This window comes from Anser brachyrhynchus (assembly GCF_964034855.1).
Source record: "Anser brachyrhynchus genome assembly, chromosome: 5".
Lineage (NCBI taxonomy): Eukaryota > Metazoa > Chordata > Aves > Anseriformes > Anatidae > Anser > Anser brachyrhynchus.
Genome location: NC_137699.1, coordinates 36,204,893 through 36,224,279, shown reverse-complemented (window position 1 = coordinate 36,224,279; position 19,387 = coordinate 36,204,893). Strand labels below are relative to the sequence as shown.

General features: G+C 70.9%; 5 protein-coding genes across 8 annotated transcripts; 2 read left to right on the top strand and 3 right to left on the bottom strand.

Annotated features, from left to right (window-relative positions):
• Positions 1-276: 276 nt before the first annotated feature.
• PATL1 (PAT1 homolog 1, processing body mRNA decay factor) lies at positions 277-6,020 on the bottom strand. The gene is made up of 17 exons (XM_080595083.1): positions 5,891-6,020; positions 5,636-5,747; positions 5,233-5,522; positions 4,295-4,489; positions 4,111-4,212; positions 3,915-4,004; positions 3,548-3,762; positions 3,385-3,474; positions 3,033-3,216; positions 2,695-2,818; positions 2,476-2,573; positions 2,334-2,393; positions 2,106-2,254; positions 1,734-1,893; positions 1,228-1,383; positions 992-1,083; positions 277-852 (listed from the first exon to the last, which is right to left on the bottom strand). Exons 1-17 carry the CDS (start codon positions 5,903-5,905, stop codon positions 699-701), a joined length of 2,286 nt encoding a protein of 761 aa, XP_080451209.1. The 5' UTR covers positions 5,906-6,020; the 3' UTR covers positions 277-698.
• Positions 6,021-6,166: 146 nt separating this feature from the next.
• On the top strand, positions 6,167-11,593 carry STX3 (syntaxin 3). Of its 4 annotated transcripts, none has more exons than XR_013952137.1 (11): positions 6,167-7,207; positions 7,888-7,968; positions 8,046-8,145; positions 8,262-8,336; positions 8,424-8,491; positions 9,168-9,276; positions 9,400-9,473; positions 9,569-9,703; positions 9,931-10,041; positions 10,508-11,079; positions 11,186-11,593. XR_013952137.1 is itself a non-coding variant. In XM_080595085.1 (11 exons), exons 1-10 carry the CDS (start codon positions 7,178-7,180, stop codon positions 11,055-11,057), a joined length of 861 nt encoding a protein of 286 aa, XP_080451211.1. In that variant the 5' UTR covers positions 6,167-7,177; the 3' UTR covers positions 11,058-11,079; positions 11,186-11,593. The 4 variants fall into 4 exon arrangements, 3 of the variants coding, with proteins under 3 accessions (XP_080451211.1, XP_080451210.1, XP_080451212.1); XM_080595085.1 differs by having other exon boundaries at positions 10,980-11,079; XM_080595084.1 differs by having other exon boundaries at positions 10,508-11,593.
• Positions 11,594-11,688: 95 nt separating this feature from the next.
• MRPL16 (mitochondrial ribosomal protein L16) lies at positions 11,689-13,211 on the bottom strand. The gene is made up of 4 exons (XM_080595090.1): positions 13,108-13,211; positions 12,618-12,680; positions 12,378-12,526; positions 11,689-12,216 (listed from the first exon to the last, which is right to left on the bottom strand). Exons 1-4 carry the CDS (start codon positions 13,148-13,150, stop codon positions 11,731-11,733), a joined length of 741 nt encoding a protein of 246 aa, XP_080451216.1. The 5' UTR covers positions 13,151-13,211; the 3' UTR covers positions 11,689-11,730.
• Positions 13,212-13,479: 268 nt separating this feature from the next.
• On the bottom strand, positions 13,480-15,588 carry CBLIF (cobalamin binding intrinsic factor). Its single transcript, XM_080595088.1, has 8 exons — positions 15,410-15,588; positions 15,114-15,293; positions 14,812-14,955; positions 14,573-14,716; positions 14,092-14,496; positions 13,871-14,015; positions 13,671-13,789; positions 13,480-13,589 (listed from the first exon to the last, which is right to left on the bottom strand). Exons 1-8 carry the CDS (start codon positions 15,489-15,491, stop codon positions 13,528-13,530), a joined length of 1,281 nt encoding a protein of 426 aa, XP_080451214.1. The 5' UTR covers positions 15,492-15,588; the 3' UTR covers positions 13,480-13,527.
• Positions 15,589-16,134: 546 nt separating this feature from the next.
• On the top strand, positions 16,135-18,719 carry LOC308196292 (zona pellucida sperm-binding protein 3-like). The gene is made up of 9 exons (XM_080595089.1): positions 16,135-16,385; positions 16,616-16,785; positions 17,174-17,286; positions 17,389-17,492; positions 17,576-17,747; positions 17,835-17,946; positions 18,024-18,192; positions 18,262-18,396; positions 18,469-18,719. Exons 1-9 carry the CDS (start codon positions 16,322-16,324, stop codon positions 18,678-18,680), a joined length of 1,251 nt encoding a protein of 416 aa, XP_080451215.1. The 5' UTR covers positions 16,135-16,321; the 3' UTR covers positions 18,681-18,719.
• The last annotated feature ends 668 nt before the right edge of the window (positions 18,720-19,387 follow it).

The window sequence follows — 19,387 nt, the reverse complement described above, 5'->3', positions numbered from 1 at the left end:
CGCGGGCCGCCCCGCGCCTCCCATTGGCCGCCCCGAGGCCGCGCGCCCGCCCCCTCGGCCCCCGTGCGCCCATTGGCAGCGCCGCGCGCACGTCTCCGCGGCGCGCCAATGAGGAGCGGCGGAGGCGGCCGCGCGGCGGTGACGTCAGCGCGCGCGCGCGGATTGGCCGCGGCGGCCCCGCCCCGGGCCGCGACCCCGGGGGGCGGCGGGGCCGGGGCCGGGGCCGGGGCCGGGACCGGGTGGGGCGGGCGGGAGGAGGCGCAGGGGCGGGCAGGCGGCAGTACACAACGCTCTTTATTTACATCCCTATAAAAATGGAAAGTTACAAACGGTACCGGGGCGCAACCGGCAGGGCCCCGCGCCTGGCGGCGGGGCGGCCGCGGGGCCCCGGCTGTGCAAACGCTCCGCCTGCCGGTACGGGCCGCGCGCACCGGGGGGGGGGGGGGTAGGGAGGGGGGGCGGCGGGGAAGACGAGGCGAGTGTGCAAAGAGGCGCGGGGGCGGCCGGGGGCTCCCGGTGCCGGGCTCCCCGCCCGGTGCGGAGGCGGCGCGGGGGCACCGGGGGAGCCGCCCCGCCCCGCCCCGGTGCCGAGGAGCCGCGGGGGGGCTCCCACCGGGTGGCGGGCGCTAAGCTGGCGCCGGGGGAGGACGGGGCGGGCGGCGGGGCAGAGGCCCCGGTGCCGGCCGCTGCGTCCCCGCTCACTGCAGCTTTGTCTCCAGCAGGTTGAGCTTCTGCTGGTCGACGTAGCGGGAGAAGAGGGCGAGCAGGTTGGAGGGGGGGGACACCGGCTTGGCCAGGGCCGCCGCCGGGATCCGCAGGAGCTCCCGGGTCGCCAGCAGCATCAGCTCCGTCCTGCGGGGACACGGTGCTGAAACCGAGCGCTGGGGGGGGGGACACGCCGCGGCCTCCCCCGGTGCTGCGGCCGAGGAGCCGCAGCCCACCCGCCCCCAGCCCTGCCCCGGGCATCACCCGCCTCCCTCCCGGCTCTCACCACTGGTTGTCCTGCATCAGCTCCGTGCTCGTGTCCGAGCTCTGCAGCTCCTCCCCGCGGCTCAGCACCAGGTAGAGCAGGGACAGGCCGAACTGCGGGGAGAGGCACCAGGCGTCAGGGGGGCCCCGCTGGGTGGTGGGGGGGCGGCAGGGCAGGGCAGGGCAGGAGGCGGCTGCAGCGCGGCCCCAGCCCTGCCCCCGCAGCTGCTGGCCCCCCGGGGGGGCGGGGAGGCGCACCTTGTTCTGGAGCACAGCAGCGAGGTGCAGGTTGGTGGGCGCCGGCGCGGTTGCGCTCTGAGGTAGGTTGGTGAGCTGCTGCACAAGGCTGGTGACCGTCCCCAGGGGGAGGTGGTAGAGGACGTGCGAGAAGGGCCTCAGCAGGCAGGGCAGCACCTGCAGGCAGCGGCAGAGCCGTCAGAGGCCCCTCCAGCCCCGCATCCTCCCCCCGTATCCCTACAGCTGCACGGCCCCGCTTTTAATTTAGGCTAGTGGTTTCCCTTCTTAATTCACCCCCCCCCGTTCTCCAAACGAGCCGGGGCTTATTTTGCAGCTGCCGCTGTTTTCACGCTGGCTAGGCTCCCGCCCAGAAGGGGAGGCCACTGCTGTCACCCGAAGAAGCAGAGGCGCGGACCCGGAGAATGGGCACCCCCGGGGCACGGGGTGCCGGAGAGGAGAGCCAGCTCGGGGCGCGTCGGGGCGGGGGCCAAACGAGGGGAACCCTCCCAGCCACGGGGCGCAGTCACCTCGTCCTGAGCGTCCTTCTTGATGAGGAAGGGCAGGTTCCTGGCCGTCGCCATGAGGACGTCGGCCGCTTGCTCGGGTGACAGGAAGGGGAGGATGCGGGCCACCAGGCGCTTTCCTTTCCGGATGCACATGATCTGCATGAAGTGGTCATCGCTCGGCCTGCCACAGAGGGGAGGAAGGAGCTGACTCAGCGGGGAGCTGGAGCGCTCCCAGGGGGTTCCCAGAGGCACCCCGACACCCCGGGAAACACCCGCATCCAAAAACGGGGACGGGGAGAGCAGTGACACCCCCGTGTCCATCCCGCCCGCGTGACGGGAAGCAGCATCGGCTGCTGCGAGCGCCCACGGGCTGCAGCCTCCAGGTCCGCTCACCTCTCCTGCCCGGGCGCCTTCCCCCTCAGATTGTCGTACATATCGCAGATCTTCTGCTTCCTCTCGCCCATCAGGGCCGGCCGCTCGCCTTCCAGGCTCAGGAGGTAGCGTCGCTCGTAGTCCTCCACGTCCAGGAGGAGGCTGTACGTCTGCAGGAGAGACGGCGATCGACACGGGGCAGGGGCTGAGGGGGAGCAGCCCCGCGGGGAGGCGGGACGTGCAGCTCACCTTCTCGATGGTGACGAGCGTCTGGCGCCTCTTGTCCCGGACCTGCTTCTCCTTCGTCTCCTGCCGGGAGGGACGGAGCAGGTCAGCGCGCAGCGGCTCCCACCGCGGGGCCACCTCAGCGGCGGGAAGGGGCAGGACTCACGTCATCCTCGCCGCGAGAGGTCACCACCGCGTCGATCATCTTCCGCGGGTTGTTCACGCTGGACACCGTCAGCTTCCCGAGAGAGCCCTCGAACTGCACTGCAGGGGCAGGAGGGACGCGGGGGCGTCAGCACCACGGCACCCGCTTCGCCTCCGGCCCTGGCAGGAGCTGCTCCCCCCTCCCCGCGGAGCTGGGGTGCCCGGAGAAGGGAGCGCTGACCTGGTTTGTAGGCGTGCTCCAGCTTCGCCACCTGAGGGGTGATGAGTTTAGTGCGTTCCTTCTTGGGACCGTCCCCGTGGACTTCCTCAGCTGCTGCCAGCTTCTCCAGCTTCTGGAAGTAGTTCTGAGGCGGGGAGAGGAGGGTTTGGGACCCCAGAAACGCAGCCAGCGAGGACCGAGGCAACGCGCGGCCTCCCCAGCCTGTGCCCCATCCTCCTCCCAGGACACGGGGAGACGCTCACGTCCTCCTCCAGGAGCTCGAGGTCGCCCCTCAGCCCCCCCTTTCTCCAGGCAAAGGACGACTCCCCCGCCCTCCCTAACGCTCGCCTCGCCGGTACCTGGTAGTAATAGTCATCCAGGTAGGGGTCAGTGCTCTGCAGCTGCATCATCTGGATCTTGGACACCCAGTCCTTCTCCCGCTGCAGCATGAGGTTGGCGTAGGGGTCTTTGCGTGCCTGCTCCTGGTGGCTGCCCCGGTGGCCCCCTCGGTCCCCCACCGAGCCGTTGAGGCTGCGGTGCTGGCTGGCAGGAGGCAAGAAGGGCACCCGTGAGCACACAGGAGCTACAGGAAGGGACAGAGAGCGGTGCACAGGCTAGCCCCGGCAGCACGGGCCCCCCGGAGCAGGGGGGGGATGCCCCCCCCGTGCCGGGCAGCCCCTCTCCCCATGCTCCTGCCCACCCGGTGCTCACTTTCGGTTCTGCTGCTGCCGCTGGTGCAGGAGCCGGCGGTGCTGGGGGTGCAGGTGGGTCGTGTCTGGCCGGAACATCTGCGGCTGGGGCCTGCGGGGAGCCGAGGACTCGGGGTGAGCACGGGGCGGGCGCGTGGCCCCGGGGAGGGGGGCGCGGCGCCTACCTCAAGCCCTGCAGGTGGGATGCGGGGCCCGGTGGGGGCTGCGGCTGCGACGGGGGCGGCGGAGCTGGGGCAGCCCCAAAGAAGGCACGAAAGCCGCCGGCTGGAGACATCATCTGCCCCACTCTGCCCTGCAGCAGCTTGGGATTGACGGAGGGCAGCGGGCTCCCGACGAGGCCTGAGACTCGGGCGAACTGGCTGGGAGACATTCGGCCGGCCTGGAGGAGCGGAGGGAGCACGAATCAGCCCGGGGGGGAAACGGCAAGGGCTGGGTGGCCGTGGCCAGCACAGGGCTGGCTCCTGTGGAGCTGTGAAGAGGAAGACAGGACGCCCGCCGGGGGGGCAGGGAGGGCAGCAAGCAGGGCGATACCTGGGCTCCTCCGAGCAGCTGCGCTCTCTGCAGGTGGGTGAGGACGGGAGAGACGCTGTGGGGGAACGGGTGGCCCAGCAGGGAGGAGTTCTGGGGGGAAAAGAAGGAAGCGGGGCCGCCCGTCACAGCCCTGGCACGGCGACACAGCCAGGGCACTCGGAACGGCCGCAGGGAGGAGCGAGGGGCGTCCCAGTACCGGTACATTGCAGAGCTGGTTGGGGGACATCCTCTCGCCGTAAGGAGCGGGGTAGCGCTGCTGCATGCTGGCCCGGATGTGGACTGGCTTCGGGCACAGGATCTAGGAGCAGGGAGACGGCGCGCTTCAGCTGCTGGCTCCTCACACAGCAGCCCCCAGCCACCACCGGCTCCCAGGGCGGTACCTGCTGGTTGAAACTGGGCACGGCAGCCTGCTTGGGAGGGGTGCCGATGGGGACCGCTCGCACCGGGGGGCTGCCGATGACGGGGGAGGACGAGCGGCGGGGCAGCGCCCGCTCGGAGGGGTCCCTCTCTTCCTCCCGAGCCTGCGGGGGTCTCTGGGGCAGAGCGTAATCCAGCACGGACACCGACGGCATCTCCTGCGAGGGGAAACGGAGGAAACCCCCCAGAGATAAGAGCCCCGGGGGTGAACGTGGTGGCAAGTCGCCGCCACATCTGCACAGGCTTTTTGGCACTGGGGAAGCACGATGGGGCGCAGAGCTCCTCCACGTCCCAGGATGCTTCCCCGGTGTCAGAGACCCCCACGCCGCGGCCAGCATTCCTGGAAAGCAGGGAGAGGGCTGGCCACGCAGCACTTAAAACCCCAGCTCTTACTTCACTGACGACCAAAAAAACCAATGCCTCGAGAAACCAATGGCTCTAAACCTTGAGCACTGACGCCACTGGCGATCAATCATTTCTCTGGGAGCACCGTCCAAATGCTCTGTGAACTCCGGCAGGCTCAGTGCCATGACCACGTCCCTGGGGAGCCTGTCCCAGTGCCCAACCACCCTCTGGGTGCAGAACCTTTCCCTAACACCCAGCCTGACCCTCCCCTGTCCCAGCTCCATGCCATTCCCTCGGGTCCTGTCGCTGTCCCCAGAGAGCAGAGCTCAGCGCCTGCCCCTCCGCTCCCCTCGTGAGGGAGCTGCAGGCCGCCATGAGGCCTCCCCTCAGCCTGCTCTGTGTGGGCTGAACAAACCAAGGCACCTCAGCTGCTCATCACACATCCTCCCCTCCAGACCCTTCCCCACCCTCGCAACCCTTCTCTGAACGTTCTCCAGCAGCTCTGCCCCAGAGCAGGCGGCAAAGCCCTGCCGGGGAGGGGCCCGCCCCGCCGTACCTGAGCGAGCAGCGGCCCCCGGATGCGCCGCAGCACGGCGGGGCCGTCCCAGATGCCGGCGTTGAGCGGCGCGGGCTGCGCGCCGGGGGCCCTGGTGTGCACGGCCCGCATGATGGCCGGGTCCTCCAGCTCGCTGTCGATGACCAGCCGCGTCAGCCGCTCCGCCAGCGTGTCCTCGGGCTCGCCCAGCAGCTCCGCGTCCTCGCCGCCCGGCACGGCCCGCTGCCCCGCGCCCAGCGGCCTGTCCTCCAGCTCGGCCAGCCGCTCGTGGGCCTCCTGCCAGTCGTCGTCTGCGCGGGGGAACGGGGAACGGGGGGGGGGGGAGGAACGGGGCGCCGGTGAGCGACTGCCGGGGGGAGAACCGGGGGGGGGGGGGGGAGCGGGGCAGGGGGCGAGCGCTCACCGACGGCCCCGGCCCCGAAGGTGTCATCGTTGAACTGGTCGATGTCCTCGTCCTCCTCGCCCAGCGCCTGGAACCCGTCCTCCTCCTCGTCCAGCGGGCACTCCTCCGGGGACTGCGGCGGCGGCACCGGTCAGCGCGATGGCACCGGCACCCGGCCCACCGGAGCCCGGACCGAGCCCGGGACCGGGCCCACCGGCCCCGGCCCCGCCGCCCGCCCCGGCCCCGCCGCGCCGCTCCCCGCCCGCCCCCGCTCACCGGGTACCGGAACATGGCGGCGGCGGCGGCGGCGGCGCCCCCCGCCCGCAGGCTCCGCGCGGCCCGCTCCGGCCCCGCCGCGCATGCGCCGCCGCGGGCGCACGCGCATGACGTCACCCGCCGCGGGCGCGTGCGCAGCGGCCCGGTAACGGGGAGCCCCCCCGCCCCCCCCGCAGGGAAGCCTTAAAGGAGCCGCGCCCCCGCGGGGCTGCCCTTAAAGGGGCCGCCGGCGCTTTTCTCCCCGCCGGCTGGGGGCGTACCGGGGGCACCCCCGCGCTGCTGCCCCCGCCGTGCCCCCTGCCCGGCCGCGCTCTCCCCGCCGCGACCCCATCCCCGCCCCGCAGCCCAGCTCCGGCCGCACAGCCCCGGCCCCTGGACGTGTCCCTGTCCCCAGCCGTGTCCCCCACTCGTGTCACACCTGCCCACCAGCGCCCCCCCGCCGTGTCCCGGTCCCTAGCCGTGTCCCCCCACCGTGTCCCCATATGCAGCCGTGGCCCCATCCCCTGGACGCGTCCCCCCGGCCATGTCCCCTGGACGTGTTCCTTACCCCCAGCCGTGTCCCCCACTCGTGTCACCCCTGCCCACCAGCGACCCCCCGCCGTGTCCCGGTCCCCAGCCGTGTCCCCTCACCGTGTCCCCATATGCAGCCGTGGCCCCATCCCCTGGACGCATTCCCCCAGCCATGTCCCCTGGACGTGTCCCTTATCCCCAGCCGTGTCCCCCACTCGTGTCACCCCTGCGCACCAGCGACCCCCGGCCGTGTCCCGGTCCCCAGCCGCGTCCCCTGGACGTGTCCCCATACGCAGCCATGGCCCCGTCCCCTGGACGTGTCGCTGTCCCCTGCACGTGTCCCCTGCCCCAGCCACGTCCCCTGGACGTGTCCCTCACCCACAGCCGAGTCCCCCACTGGTGTCACTGCTGTGGACCAGTGACCCCCAGCCGCATCCCCTGGACGATGTCCCCCTACGCAGCCGTGTCCCCGTCCCCTGGACGTGTCCCCGTCCCCAGCCGTGCCCCCTGGACGTGTCCCCCCCGCCGCGTCCCCCCGCTCCCCACGCGGCGCCGTGTCCCCCCCTCCGTGAGCCGCCGGCCCCCCTCGGTCCCGGCGCCCCGGCTTCCCCCCCGCGTGCCCGCGCCACGTCGCGGGGCCACCCCCCGGGCGCGGGTGGGGGCGGCTCCGCCTCGTCCCTGCCCCGGGCGCCGCCGCCGTGCCCGTCAGCGGGGATTAGCGCGGGGCCGGGGCCGGGGGGCGGCGGGGCCGATGCGGGGCGGCGGCAGGCGGGCACCATGAAGGACCGGCTGGAGCAGCTGCGGGCGGTGGGCGACCCCGCGGGGACGTGCCGGGGGGACACGCGTGGGGCGCGGGGCGACACGCGGGGGGGGGGGGACGGGGGCCGGGGGGGCGTCCCCCGGACGGCGCGCGCTGCCCCCACGGCGGGGCGCGGGGGGGAAAGGGGGGGTGCGTGGGGCTGAGCCCCCCGGTTCCCGAGCGGGTGCGGGGCACGCGTGGGGTCCCACGGCCCACGCTCCGTCCGTGTCGGGGGTCTGGGGGCGCCGCCCCGCCCCACGGCGCGCAGCCCCCCCCCTTCCCGTGGGGCCGGGATTTAGCGGGGATTACGGAGCCAGCGCCCGGGATCAGGGCTGGGGAGGGCGCGGGGGGATTAACGTTATTTTTACCCCAGTGAAGACAGTGCCGTGAGGGGGGGGGGAGAAGCCCTCCTCGGGGAGCCCCCGGTGGAGGCCGGGGCCGTACAGCCCCGTACCGGGGCGCCCCGTCCCCATCCACGTCCCCGTCCCCTCGCCGTGCCCCAGCCCAGCAACCCGTTAATTCCCCCCGGCCAGATGTGAGCCCCGCTCTGCCCCGCGCAGATGGCACCCGGCCGCCCCCCCTCCTCTCCCCTCGCTGCTCGGGGTCCCCCGTGTCCCCTCCCCGCGTCCCCGACCTGCCTCCGGGTGTCCCCGGGGTCCCCTGAGCGTCCCCCCGGTGCCCCCCGCAGAAGCAGGATGCGGAGGACGATGCCGACGAGCTGGAGATCGCCGTCGACAACACGGCTTTCATGGACGAGTTCTTCGCCGAGGTGCGGGGCGGCGGGGGCAGCGGGGGGAGGCCTTTGGGGGGGGCTGCCTCCTGACACCCCCCTCTTCATCCCCCCAGATCGAGGAGACCCGGCAGAACATCGACAAGATCTCGGAGAACGTGGAGGAGGCCAAGAAGCTCTACAGCGTCATCCTCTCGGCCCCCATCCCTGAGCAGAGTGAGTGTGGGGGCCCCATGCGTGTGTCCCCCCCTCCTCCCCAAGCCCCCAAACAAGACTGGGGGGGCCCTCCCTGGGCCCTCTCCCTGGCGGCTCAGGGCCTGCTGTCCCCGCAGAGACCAAAGACGAGCTGGAGCAGCTCACGGCCGACATCAAGAAGATGGCCAACAGCGTGCGGAACAAGCTGAAGAGTGAGTGGCTACGTCCCTGGCCCGGGGGTCCCCCGGGGGGGTGCACGGTGCCCTGATGGGTGTGTGTGGGGGTCTCGCTGCTGGCAGGCATGGAGAGGAACATCGAGCAGGACGAGGAGCGCTCCTCCGCCGACCTGCGCATACGCAAGTCCCAGGTGAGGCCCAGCGGCACCGTCCCTGTCCCCCGGGGTGGGACGTCACCCCCCAGTCACCGGGCCCACGTCTCATTCCTGTCCCCTGGGGGCTGGGGACGTGCCTTGCCTGGGTGTCCCCCGATCCACGTCTCATTCCTGTCCCTGGTGCCCGTGGGTGTCCCCAGCCTCATGCCCCTGTCCATGGTCCTGTCCCCTGTGGCTGGGACGCGCCATGGCCAGGGTGTCCCCATCCCAATTTCCCTGTCCCGGTGTCCCCATTCCCAGCTCTTGGTCCTGTCCCCTGAGGCTGGGACATGCCATGCCCAGGGCGTCCCCATCCCAACGTTCCCATCCCGATGTCCCCATCCCCATCCCCAGCATTCAGTCCCGTTCCCTGGGGAGGGACATGCCATGCCCAGGCTCTGCCCATCCCAATGTCCCCATTCCAACGTCCCCATCCCGAACTCTTGGTCCTGGCCACACCTGGAGTGTCCCTATTCCAGCGTCCCCATCCCTGTCCCTAATTCTTGTTCCTGCCCCCTGAGGCTGGGAGGCACCGTGCCCAAGGCGTCCCCATCTCCACGCCCCCCTCCCAGTGTCCCCATTCCCGTCCCCTGGGGTGGGACACGCCATGCCCGCGGTGTCCCCGTCCTGATGTCCCCATCCTGACATCCCCACCCCGCCGTCCCGTCCCCAGCACTCGGTCCTGTCTCGGAAATTCGTCGACGTGATGACCAAGTACAACGAGGCGCAGGTCGATTTCCGGGAGCGCAGCAAGGGCCGGATCCAGCGCCAGCTGGAGATCAGTGCGTGCCCCCTCCCCCGCCGCAGCCCCCCCCCCAAAAAAAAACTAGGCGGGGCCTATCCCACACGCCCCGCCCCCTTTTGGTGGCATGGGAGGAGCCTGTGGTGGCCCTGACCCCGTGCAGCCGGCAAGAACACGACGGACGAGGAGCTGGAGGAGATGCTGGAGAGCGGGAACCCCGCCATCTTCACCTCGGGGGTGAGCCCGGGGGCACGGGGGGCACGGGGGGCACGGGGGGCTGGGGGCCTGGCCCGCCCCTGCTGACCACCCCCCCCCCCAAACCCCCCCCGCAGATCGTGGACTCGCAGATCTCGAAGCAGGCACTGAGCGAGATCGAGGGGCGGCACAAGGACATCGTGCGGCTGGAGAGCAGCATCAAGGAGCTGCATGACATGTTCGTCGACATCGCCATGCTGGTGGAGAACCAGGCACGGCGCTGGGACGGGCGGGGGACGGCGGGGGGGACAGGACGGGGACGGGGACCTGGGTATGGGACGGGATGGGGACACAGGGACCCCTGCGCGAGTCCCCGGGGAGGGGGCGCCCCCCAGCGCAGCATCCCCATCCCCCTGGGAGCGCGTCCTGTGCCCCCCCAGCAATGCGAGGAGCCGCCGCGTGCTTCCCCCCTTCCTTCTGCTGCCCCCCCGCCCCGCAGGGAGCCATGATTGACCGCATAGAGAACAACATGGACCAGTCCGTGGGCTTCGTGGAGCGCGCCGTGGCCGACACCAAAAAGGCCGTGAAGTACCAGAGCGAGGCCAGGAGGGTGAGACAGAGCGACGGCCCCGGCGCCCCGCAGTGTCCCCACCCCCCCCCCGGCAGCCCCCAGCATCCCCAGGGCACCCGCCACGTCCCTCTGCGCCCCTTTGTGGTGGTCTCGCTGGGGACAGTTGCCCTCGTCATCGGACTCGTGGTGGGGCTGAACAAGAAGTAGCCCCCGGGCCGGTGCTGCCATCCGTAAGCAGCCAGGGGCAGGCAGAGCCGGGGGTCTCTCACTGCTCCGGTGTCAGCGGGGGGCTCTGCGCCCCCGTGCCGGGCTGTGCCTCTGCGGTGCTTCGGTTCCTGCTGCTGCCTCTGGGGCTGGGCCACCGGGCACTGCCAGGTGCTCGGCTCTGCGACGCTGGGGCCCTGCGGTGCTCGGGGGCTGGGTTTCGTCTCTGCGCTTGGCTCCGCAGCCCCTCGCCCCCGTGGCTCTGTCTCGGAGCTGACGCCTCCCCCTTCCCCTCCTCTAGACGCTCCCAACCGTCCCAGCGCTGGCGTCTCCCTGCGGACCCTCCCGGCTCCACTCCCTCCTCTCTGCGTTGCTCCTGGACCCACGCCTGCCCCCTCGACCTCCTCCCTCTGCCTCCGCTGGAGCGCTACCCCCGGGCCATCCCCGCTCCCCCCGGACCACCTGCGTTCCTCTGGACCATCCCCGTGTCCCCCGGGGGAAGGGGCCAGGGCTTGACGATTCCCTTTGCCGGTGCTGATAAACCACCTCCCGGCGACCTGCCTCTTGGCAGCGGGAGCGAGGGGCCCCAGAGGAACGAGCAGTGACAGCGGCCGATGCGGGGACACATCCCGCTCCCTGCGCTGGCACATGGCCGCCCCTCCCGGGGACACCAGCACCGCTCCCACCTGCCCTGCTGCCTTCCCAGCCCATCCCTCGCCCCCCTGCCCGTGCCGCTCGCGTCCCAGCCTCACCGCCACTCTCTCCCCACGCAGAAGAAGATCATGATCATGATCTGCTGCGTTATCCTTGCCGTCATCTTGGCTGCCAGCATCGGGAGCATCTTCGCCTGAGGCCCCCACCCACTGCCTGCAGGTGACGGGGCGCCCGCGGGGCCGGGGGGGTGGCGGTGACACCCCTCCCTGGGCGGGGACGTCGCGGAGGGATAGGGGCAGCCACCTCCCCTGCTCCCCCTTGGCAGGTGGCCTTCCCCCTCCTGCCCGGATGATCCTGCCCGCGGCTCCAGCCCCAGGACCTGCCCGCCAAGCCCCAAGGATGTCGTTCTGCTGCAGCCCGGAGGAGCGCAGGTCGCCTGCCCTGCTCCCGCTCCCTCCCGCCCCCGAGCGCGTGCCCCAAAGCCCCCCCCCCCGCTTCCTGCCCTCTATCCGGGGTCCTGCGCAGAGCAGCTCCCTCCTCACCGGCACGGAGCGGCCGGAGGAGCCGTGCTCCTCCCCGGGGCAGCGCACGGAGGGCTCGGCCTCGCCCGGTGTCGCAGGAGGAGGCTCTCCTCTCGCTTGGAGCTCGCCTGCGGCGATCCCTTCGTGTCGCCACTCTCCAGACATGCCGCACCCGCACCGGGCCCCTCCTTCTGAATAAAGAGATCACCCGCGCTCTGTCCCGGGGTGTTGTCTGGAGGAGATGCATCAGTCACCTCCCAGTGTCCCATCCCCACGTCTGAGCCACCAGAAACCACAGCAGCAGACGCACGTTCTCAAAGAAGGGTTTATTCCCGGCCCTGCCCGCTGCCTACACCCTGTGCTTCAGGAAGTATTTGCCCCAGTAGCGTCCCTTCAGCTCCAGGTCGCGGGGGCTGAGGTACTTGCGCATGCCCAGCATGTTGGCGGTGACGACGCGCTCGAAGGTCCAGGGGTTCTGGTTGTTGAGCCTCCTCTCCTCCTCCTCCCGCTGCATCTGCTGCAGGCTGTCGCGGCTGACGGGGATGGCGGGGAAGGGCAGCTTCCTGGCCACCTGCGTGAGGAAGGGCTTCACCTCCTCAAACTCGCAGCGCCCGCCCACCTCCACCACCAGCCGCCCGCTCTTCACCGCCGTCACGTAGTGGTCGATGGGGCCCTTGCCGCCCCCCATGCGGTGGCCCAGGCTCTTCCGCGTCACCGCCTTGTGGGGGGCCGGCACGCGCCAGACGGCGAACATGGTCTTGGGGTCCATGCAGCGCCCGATGGTCAGACGGATCATCTCGAAGTGCCCCCAGTGCAGGTAGCCGCCCCCCAGCGCCTGCGGGAGGGCACGGGCAGAGGGGCAGCTGCCGGGGGCCGGGTCGTGCCGGTGCCCCCCGCCTTCCCCCTGCTTCGGGGGGCAGCGGTCTCACACCGCCGTCTGCTGGCTGCCGGCCCCGTGGGGATGCGCGGACAGCCCCAGCCTTCCGCCCCGCTCACCAGGATCCCGTACTGCCCCTGCGTCAGCTCCGTGGCGTCCCGTGAGGGCCCGCGGATGTCACGCAGCCGCCGTGGCTCCCGCTGCACCTTGGGCACGGCCGGCACCTTCTCCATGAACTTCAGCTTCGTCCTCTCGGGGAACGTCACGCCTGTCAGGACACAGGGCTCACCGCTACGCCCGGGCCGGCACCGGGCACCGGGCCCCGCCACCGCCGCCCCCCGCCCCCTGCCTGCCCTTACCGCTGTAGTCGGGGGGCATCGCCCAGCTCCTGAGGGCCGCACGGGGGGCGGCGCCGCCGGCACCTGCGGGCACAGCGGGGTCAGGGCGGGCACCGGCGGCACTGAGGGGGGGGCCGTGCATCCCGGCAGCCCCGGGAGTGCCCCCCCTGCCCCCCCACAGCCTGCCCCGGTCCCCCCCCCGGCCCCCTCCCGCTTCCTCCCCTGTCCCCCCAGCCCCCTCCCGGTTACCCCCGTCCCTCCCCGTCCCCCCGGTCCCCCCAGCCCCCTCCCGCTTCCCCCCCGGTCGCTCCCGGCCCCTCCCGGCCCCTCCTGGATCTCCCTCGGCTCCCCCCGGCTCCCCCCGGCCCTCCCCCGACACCTCCCGACCCCTACCGCTCCCCCCCAGCCTCCCTCCCTCCCCTCCCGTCCCGTCCCCCCGACCCCTCCCGGTCTTCCCCGCTCCATCCCAGTCCCCCCCAGCCCCCTCCCGGTTCCCCCCCGCCCCCCCGACCTCCGCCGGCCACCGCCGGCCGCGCCAGCCGCCACCATCCCATGGCCGGAAGTGCCCTCGGGCCGCTGCCATCCGGGTCCTTCCCCCCGGGCCGCCCGGCGGGGCGCACTTCCGCCGGTCCGTCCCCTTTCCCTGCTCGGCGCACCCGGGAACCGCGCCGCGGAACTTGGGTTCCGGGAGCGCTCGGTTCCCCCTCCCCTCCCCCCCCCGCAGCCGCCCCGGTGTGGCCACCGAGCCCGCAGGGCGCCGGGCAGGGCTCCCGGCACGGCCTCCCCCCACGCTGTGCTCCCCCAGGGGCCCATCCCCATCCCGCTGCCCCATCCGAGGCGAGAGGGGCCGCGAGGCATGGCCGTAAGGGGATGCAGAGAGGGCTGTGCTGCAAATGGTTCTTTATTGACGCTGCGGTGCCCCTCGGCGGCATCAGTAGGTGCTGAAGACGGCGCGGATGTGCTCCCCGTCCTGCGGCTTGTACACGCTGACACCTGCGGGGATGGTACGGGCGTGAGGCCAGGCTGCCGGGCTCCCCCAGGACAGCCCCGCCGAGCCCCCCGGCCGCTGCCCACCTTCCTGCAGCGAGTCGACGCCGCTGAAGAACTGCCAGAAGGTCCTGTCGGCCTCGCTGCCCTCCAGCTCGTGGATGGACACCACCATGGGGCCCCAGGACGTCGGCTTCGTCTTGAAGCTGCGGGCGAGGCCGGGTGGTGGGATCAGGGCTGGAGTGGTGGCAGCAGCGCCCGCCGCCCCTGCTGCCCCCGCCGCTCACCTGAATTCCTTGGGCTTGGCCTCCTCCGCTGCCTGCAGCACAGCCAGCAGCGTGGAGCCGGCTGGGACGCTCACGGTGGTGGAGAAGTCGAAGGGCTTTCCCTTCAGGTTGTTGCTGACGGAGTAGTGCACTGTGATCGGGGGCCCTGGGGGGCAGAGGGGCGGGCTGGGACCTGCGGCAGGGCCACAGCATCGCCCTGCGGGGCTAGGGGTGGCCGGTACCTTCCTCAGCCGTCATATCCTGGCTTGGGGACAGGGGCAGCTGCGGGATGGTGACCGCGACGACGCTGCAGTCTAGGCTGGCAGCATCGAGGTAGGGTCTGTGCACCAGGGCCGGCAGCGCTTGGGCAACAGCCATGGGCTGCTGCAGTTGGTAGCTGTAGACGGCAGAGAAAGCCTGGGCACAGTCCCACTCCCGTGGGGCGTAGAACTTGCTGGCTGTTTCCAGCACCTGCATGGCCAGCGACGTGCTGTAGATGTTCCCAATCACGCCGTTCCCTTCTGCCTGCTTGTCGAGGAAGCTGTTGGCCACCTCTTTCAACGCCTCTTGTAGCAGGTCTAGTGTGTCATGGAGCTTTGTCCGGTTGTACACACACTCCAGCGCCAGCGCCACCACAGCCTGGGTGTCTGCATGGTCTCGGTGTCACCGCCTGCTTGGCAGGGGCAGAGCCACCGGGAGCACGGGGCTGGGGGGGACCCTTACCCACGTCGATCTGGCTTTCGGGGTTTAGCAGCTGCTTGGCCAGGATGATGGCATCCTGTTCGTAGTCACCTGTACTCGTCAAGCACAGCGCCAGCACGTCCAGGCCCACGCTGTACAGGGTGGTCAGCGGGACACCATACTCCTCTGCAAGCAGTGGGGTGCCGTGAGCCCACGGAGGGACAGTGTGCGGTGGGGAGTGGGGTCCCTGCGCCGCCCTGTGCCCCCCTCAGCCCCCATACCCAGTCTGGCCACCTCCTTGTGTGTTTTCTGCTCCAGGACTTGGAGCAGGTTGACGCTGTGCCCCTGTGACTCGACGTGCCGGGGATCGTGGCAGGAGGAGAGGAGGGCGAGGGTGTACAGGGCCACTTGTCCTGAGGACATGTCTGTGGGGACAGAAAGCAGCCAGGGCGTGCGGGGTGCCTGGAGCAGGGACCCTGACCCCAGTGGGGCTGAGCTGCCACCGGCAGCAGGGAGACAGCCAGCCCCACAGTGCCAGCAGGGGTGGCAGGGTGCAGGGGTGCCCCCCGAGGCACCCCCTTACCTTTCTGTGCTCTCTTCACCGCGTCCTCCTCGATCTGCTTGAGCAGGTGCTGCCGGCCATTGCTGCCGGTGGCTCCGGCCAGGTTGAAGGCCAGCAGCACGCTGGGGTTCGGCATCTCGGACTCTGCTACCGATCTCTCCAGGATCTGCAGCATACGGGTGAGCTCCTGGGGCGGGATGTCTGGGGCGAGAGGGAGTGGGCGCTCGCTGGGATGTTGCCAGAGACCCCGCGCCCTCCCTGATGGGCTTTGCTCCCGGTCCCTCCGCCAGTGTCCCCGCAGGAGGGCTGGCACTCACCACAGCCCTGGGGAGCTGTGCCTGCCGCCCCGCTGCCCAGCAGGGCCAGCAGCACCCCGATGCTGAGAGCTGCGCTGAGCATCCTCCCGTCCTCAGGGCCAGCAGTCCGCGCTGTGCCTGTCCCTCGCCGCGTCCTCTCTCTTTTAAGCTGTCTCCTGCAGAGACGGGGTGACCTTTTGTGCCCTGCTGTCCTGGCACCACCAAGCACCTAGTGGCTTATCTACGTGCTTGGCACAGGCACCCAAGGGTGCTCCAAGGATACCAGCTGGCCTGTGGTGCAGCAGGATGGGGCTGGGCTGGGATGAACGGGGCTGGGACCAGCTGAACAGGTTTGGGCTGAGCCCAGCTGGCGCTGGGACCGCGCCTGGCACCGACACCATGCCTGGCACTGAGACCGAGACCGTGCCTGGTGCCGGCCCCACCTGGTATGCCCATGCCATGACCCTCTGCCCCCCAAACTGGCCCCAAAATGACCCTTCTAGTGCATGCAGATCACCCTCTGCTGCCAGGGAGAAAAGCTGGGATGTGGCCCAGCGTTGCTGAGGAGCCACCGAGGACGTGGCAGGGTCACCAACCCCTCCTGGGTGTCCCCTGGCAGGGGTCCGAGCTGTGGAGACGTCGGTGCTGGGGACAGGGTGCTTTGCCCCACCGGGCTGTCACTGCCCCCCTTGTGCATTGCCACCCGGGGACAGGGACGGGGACGAGGACGGGGAGGGGACCAGAGGGAGAACGGGGAGCAGGGACAGGGGAAGGAGTGGGGCCAGATTAGGGCAGCCCAGCAGTGATGGGGCGCAGCTGGGCGCAGGGGGCGGCTGGGACCGCCCGCCCTCCCATTGGGGCAGCCGGCCTTGGGCCAGGTGTAAAAGCCCCCAGCGGGCCCACCCCTGCTCACCCTCCATCTTCTCTGCTGTGATGAAGGCTCAGGGGTGGCTCATGCTCCTCCTTGTGACCACAGCCAGGGCATGGGATGCCCTGGGTAAGAGGCGAGGGGGAGCCCCTGGGCATGGTGGCTGTGCCCTACCTTGTATTTTTCTCCCTCTCCAGGGTGGGTTTGCGTTAAGGGCTGCTCCCTCAGGATCATCACAGCTCTGCAGGGATCCCTTCTCTGCCCCCCTCTGGCTGTAAATGGGGGGGGTCTCCTGCTCCCTCTGTGCTAGGGCGCCACCTGGTTGGGTCCCCCCCGGCTCATTCCCTATCCCATCCCAGTCCAGGTGCACTGTAGCAGTGGGCGGCTCTCGGTGGCGGTGCCGGCCGGGCTGCTGGGGACCGGAGCCATCAGGGAGCTGTGGCTAGGCTCCGGCTGCGGCGTGACCAGTGCTGACGGGGGCAGGTACCGGCTGGAGCACCCGCTCACGGCCTGTGGAACCATCCTGCAGGTGAGGGGATGGGGACGGTGCCAGCACGTGTCCCTGGTGGAGGTGTTTGGGGGGAAGTGTGCCCCCACGGGAGGGCTGGGAGCCGGGCGTCCCCCTGCCCTGCGGGAAGGGAGTCACGCCAGGCGGGCACGTTGGCTCCTTGACCTGCAGGTGAGCTCCCTGAGGGGCGGATCCCAGTAGAGCCTGGAGGGTTGGGGCACTTGTGCCTGGGTGGGAGCACCAGTTGGGATTTTGGGTGGGTGCAGAGGGGTAGGTAAAGCTTTCCTGGGTCAGCCCCAGCACAAATCCAGCTCCTGGTCCCCCCCCAAAAATGGGTGCTGGGAGCAGGGAGGGGACACTGCTCTGAGCCGGGTGACGCCTCTGGCCCTGTGTCTCGTGGTTCCCGCAGCTCCTCCCAGACACCGTCCGCTACAGCAACATCCTCCACTACCGCCCGCTGGCTGCGGGGCCCGTGGCTCACCCCGCTCCCTTCTCCCTCCCCGTGGAGTGCCGCTACCCCAGGTGAGCACAGTGCCCTGCGTGCCGTGCCCCGGGACCCCTGGTCCCGGTGTGCCCCTCGTCCCAGCAGGGAGGGCTGCCCTGCTGCAGGGTGCTGCCTTGCAGGAGGGGCAACGCTTCCTCGGGGGCTGTGCAGCCCACCTGGGTCCCCTTCGGCTCCACCGTCGCCCACCGGAGACGCCTGCGCTTCGCCCTGGACGCGTATGACCGTGAGTGCTGCAGCCCCGTGACCCGCTCGCTGGGACCCTGCGGCAGGGGGTGGCACCAGGCACACACGGCCGCCCGTCCCCAGGGTCCTGGTCCTCCCGCCTGCCCCTGCCCACCTTCGTGCTGGGCGAGCTGATCAACATCCAGGCGTCGGTGGCTGCTGACACGCGCCTGCCCCTCCAAGTCTTCGTGGATGAGTGCGTGGCCAGCCCCGGCACGACATCGCAGGTGACGTACCAGCTCATCGGGGATGGCGGGTGAGTGCAGGGACAGGGGGTGTGCGTAGCGCCGTGTCCCATGCTGGGGGTGGCTGTGCCCACCTTGTTCCCTCTGTGCCCCCCCAGGTGCCTGCTGGATGGAAGGCTCGGCCGCTCGCGGTTCCTCCCGCAGCGCAGGGGCGGCGCGCTGCGCTTCCAGCTGGACACCTTCCTCTTCCCCAACGCCTCCAGCCCCCAGGTGCGTGCCGGGGGTGCAGGGATGGATGGAGGGGTCCCTGCGGGGCAGTTCTGGCAGGAGGGTGCCTGTCCCCACAGATCTTCCTCCGCTGTCACCTGCGGGCAGCGGTGGCGGGGGCCGGTGGCAGCAAGGCCTGCTCCTATGACCGCACGGCGGCCGCCTGGCGCTCCCCGGACGGTGCCGACTGCTCCTGCTGCGGCTCCCCAGCTGGCTGCAGGGCCCGGCAGCGGCGGGACAGCGGAGCAGGTAAGAGCTGGGAGTACGGGACGGTGCTGGTGCTGCGAGCGCAGCGCTGCCCACGGCGTCTCCCTGCAGGACTGCTGGGCACAGCCAGCCTCCGCCTGCAGCTGCTCTCGGCGTCACCCAGCTCGCCCACGGCACCGCAGCCTGGCACAGCCCCGCCGCACTGCCCCTCGGCCCCGGTGCTGCGTGGGGACCAGAGGGACTCAGGTGAGTGCGGGGTGCCTGCCGTGGGACACGGGGGTCCCCTGTGCCCCCTCACCTCCTCGCTTCCCCCCGCAGGGACAGCGCTCCCGGTTCCTGCCACCACGCTGGTCATGGTGGCCATGGGCTCCATCCTTGCTGCTGTGGGTGTGCTGGGCTGCTACTGCTCCGCGCGGCGCTACCGCAGCCAGCACCAGGCGGGGGCACCAGGGGAGCCCCGCGCCGTGGCCATGGCCCCCACTGGAGCTGACGGTGCCCAGGTTCCTCCCGTGGACCCTGCTGCTGCGTGAGCCCACCTGTTTTGGCAATAAAGGCGGAACAAAGCTGGATTGCTGCGGGGTGTCTTGGGTGCGTCCCTGGGTACTGGGGCTGCGGCTTGTCCTGGTGCCCCCGTGTACCCCTGAGTGTCCCGTTGGACACCCCATGCTGCCCACCGTGCCGGGGGCTTGCACCCTTCTTTGCTTTCCTCTGTGTTGTCCAAAAATGCACCCACAGTGGAGGCATCCCTTAACTGGGGGTGCTCCCGTGGGTGCCGGGGGCAGAGATGGGGCTTCTGGCGGGGAAGGGGGTGAGTGTGGAGGTGGTGGGGGTGGGTTGTGTCCCCAGTAAGGGGATGCGGCTCGGTGGGATGCTGTTGCTCAACAGCAAGGTGAGGGCTGCAGGATCCTGTCGCAGGGGAGGGTCGAGGTATGCGGGATGTTTAATTAGCGATTGGTTTTGTTTGCTCCTCTACACCCGAGCCCTCGGCTTCTGCTCCTGGCAGGGTGCCACTGAGAAGGATCAAAACACCGGGAGCCCAAGGGCGAGGCCACGTGGTGGCCCTGGGCCAGGGGGAGAGGAGCCGGCACTGGGATGTACTGGTGCTTGTGACTGGCTGGGTCAACACAGCTGCTGCGGGGGGCACCGGGGGGGCGGTGGTGGTTTTAGGGTGATGCCAGCTCTGCCGTGGCTCCGGGGGCTGCTCCAGCAAAGTGGGGGCAGAGCTGGCACGTAGCGG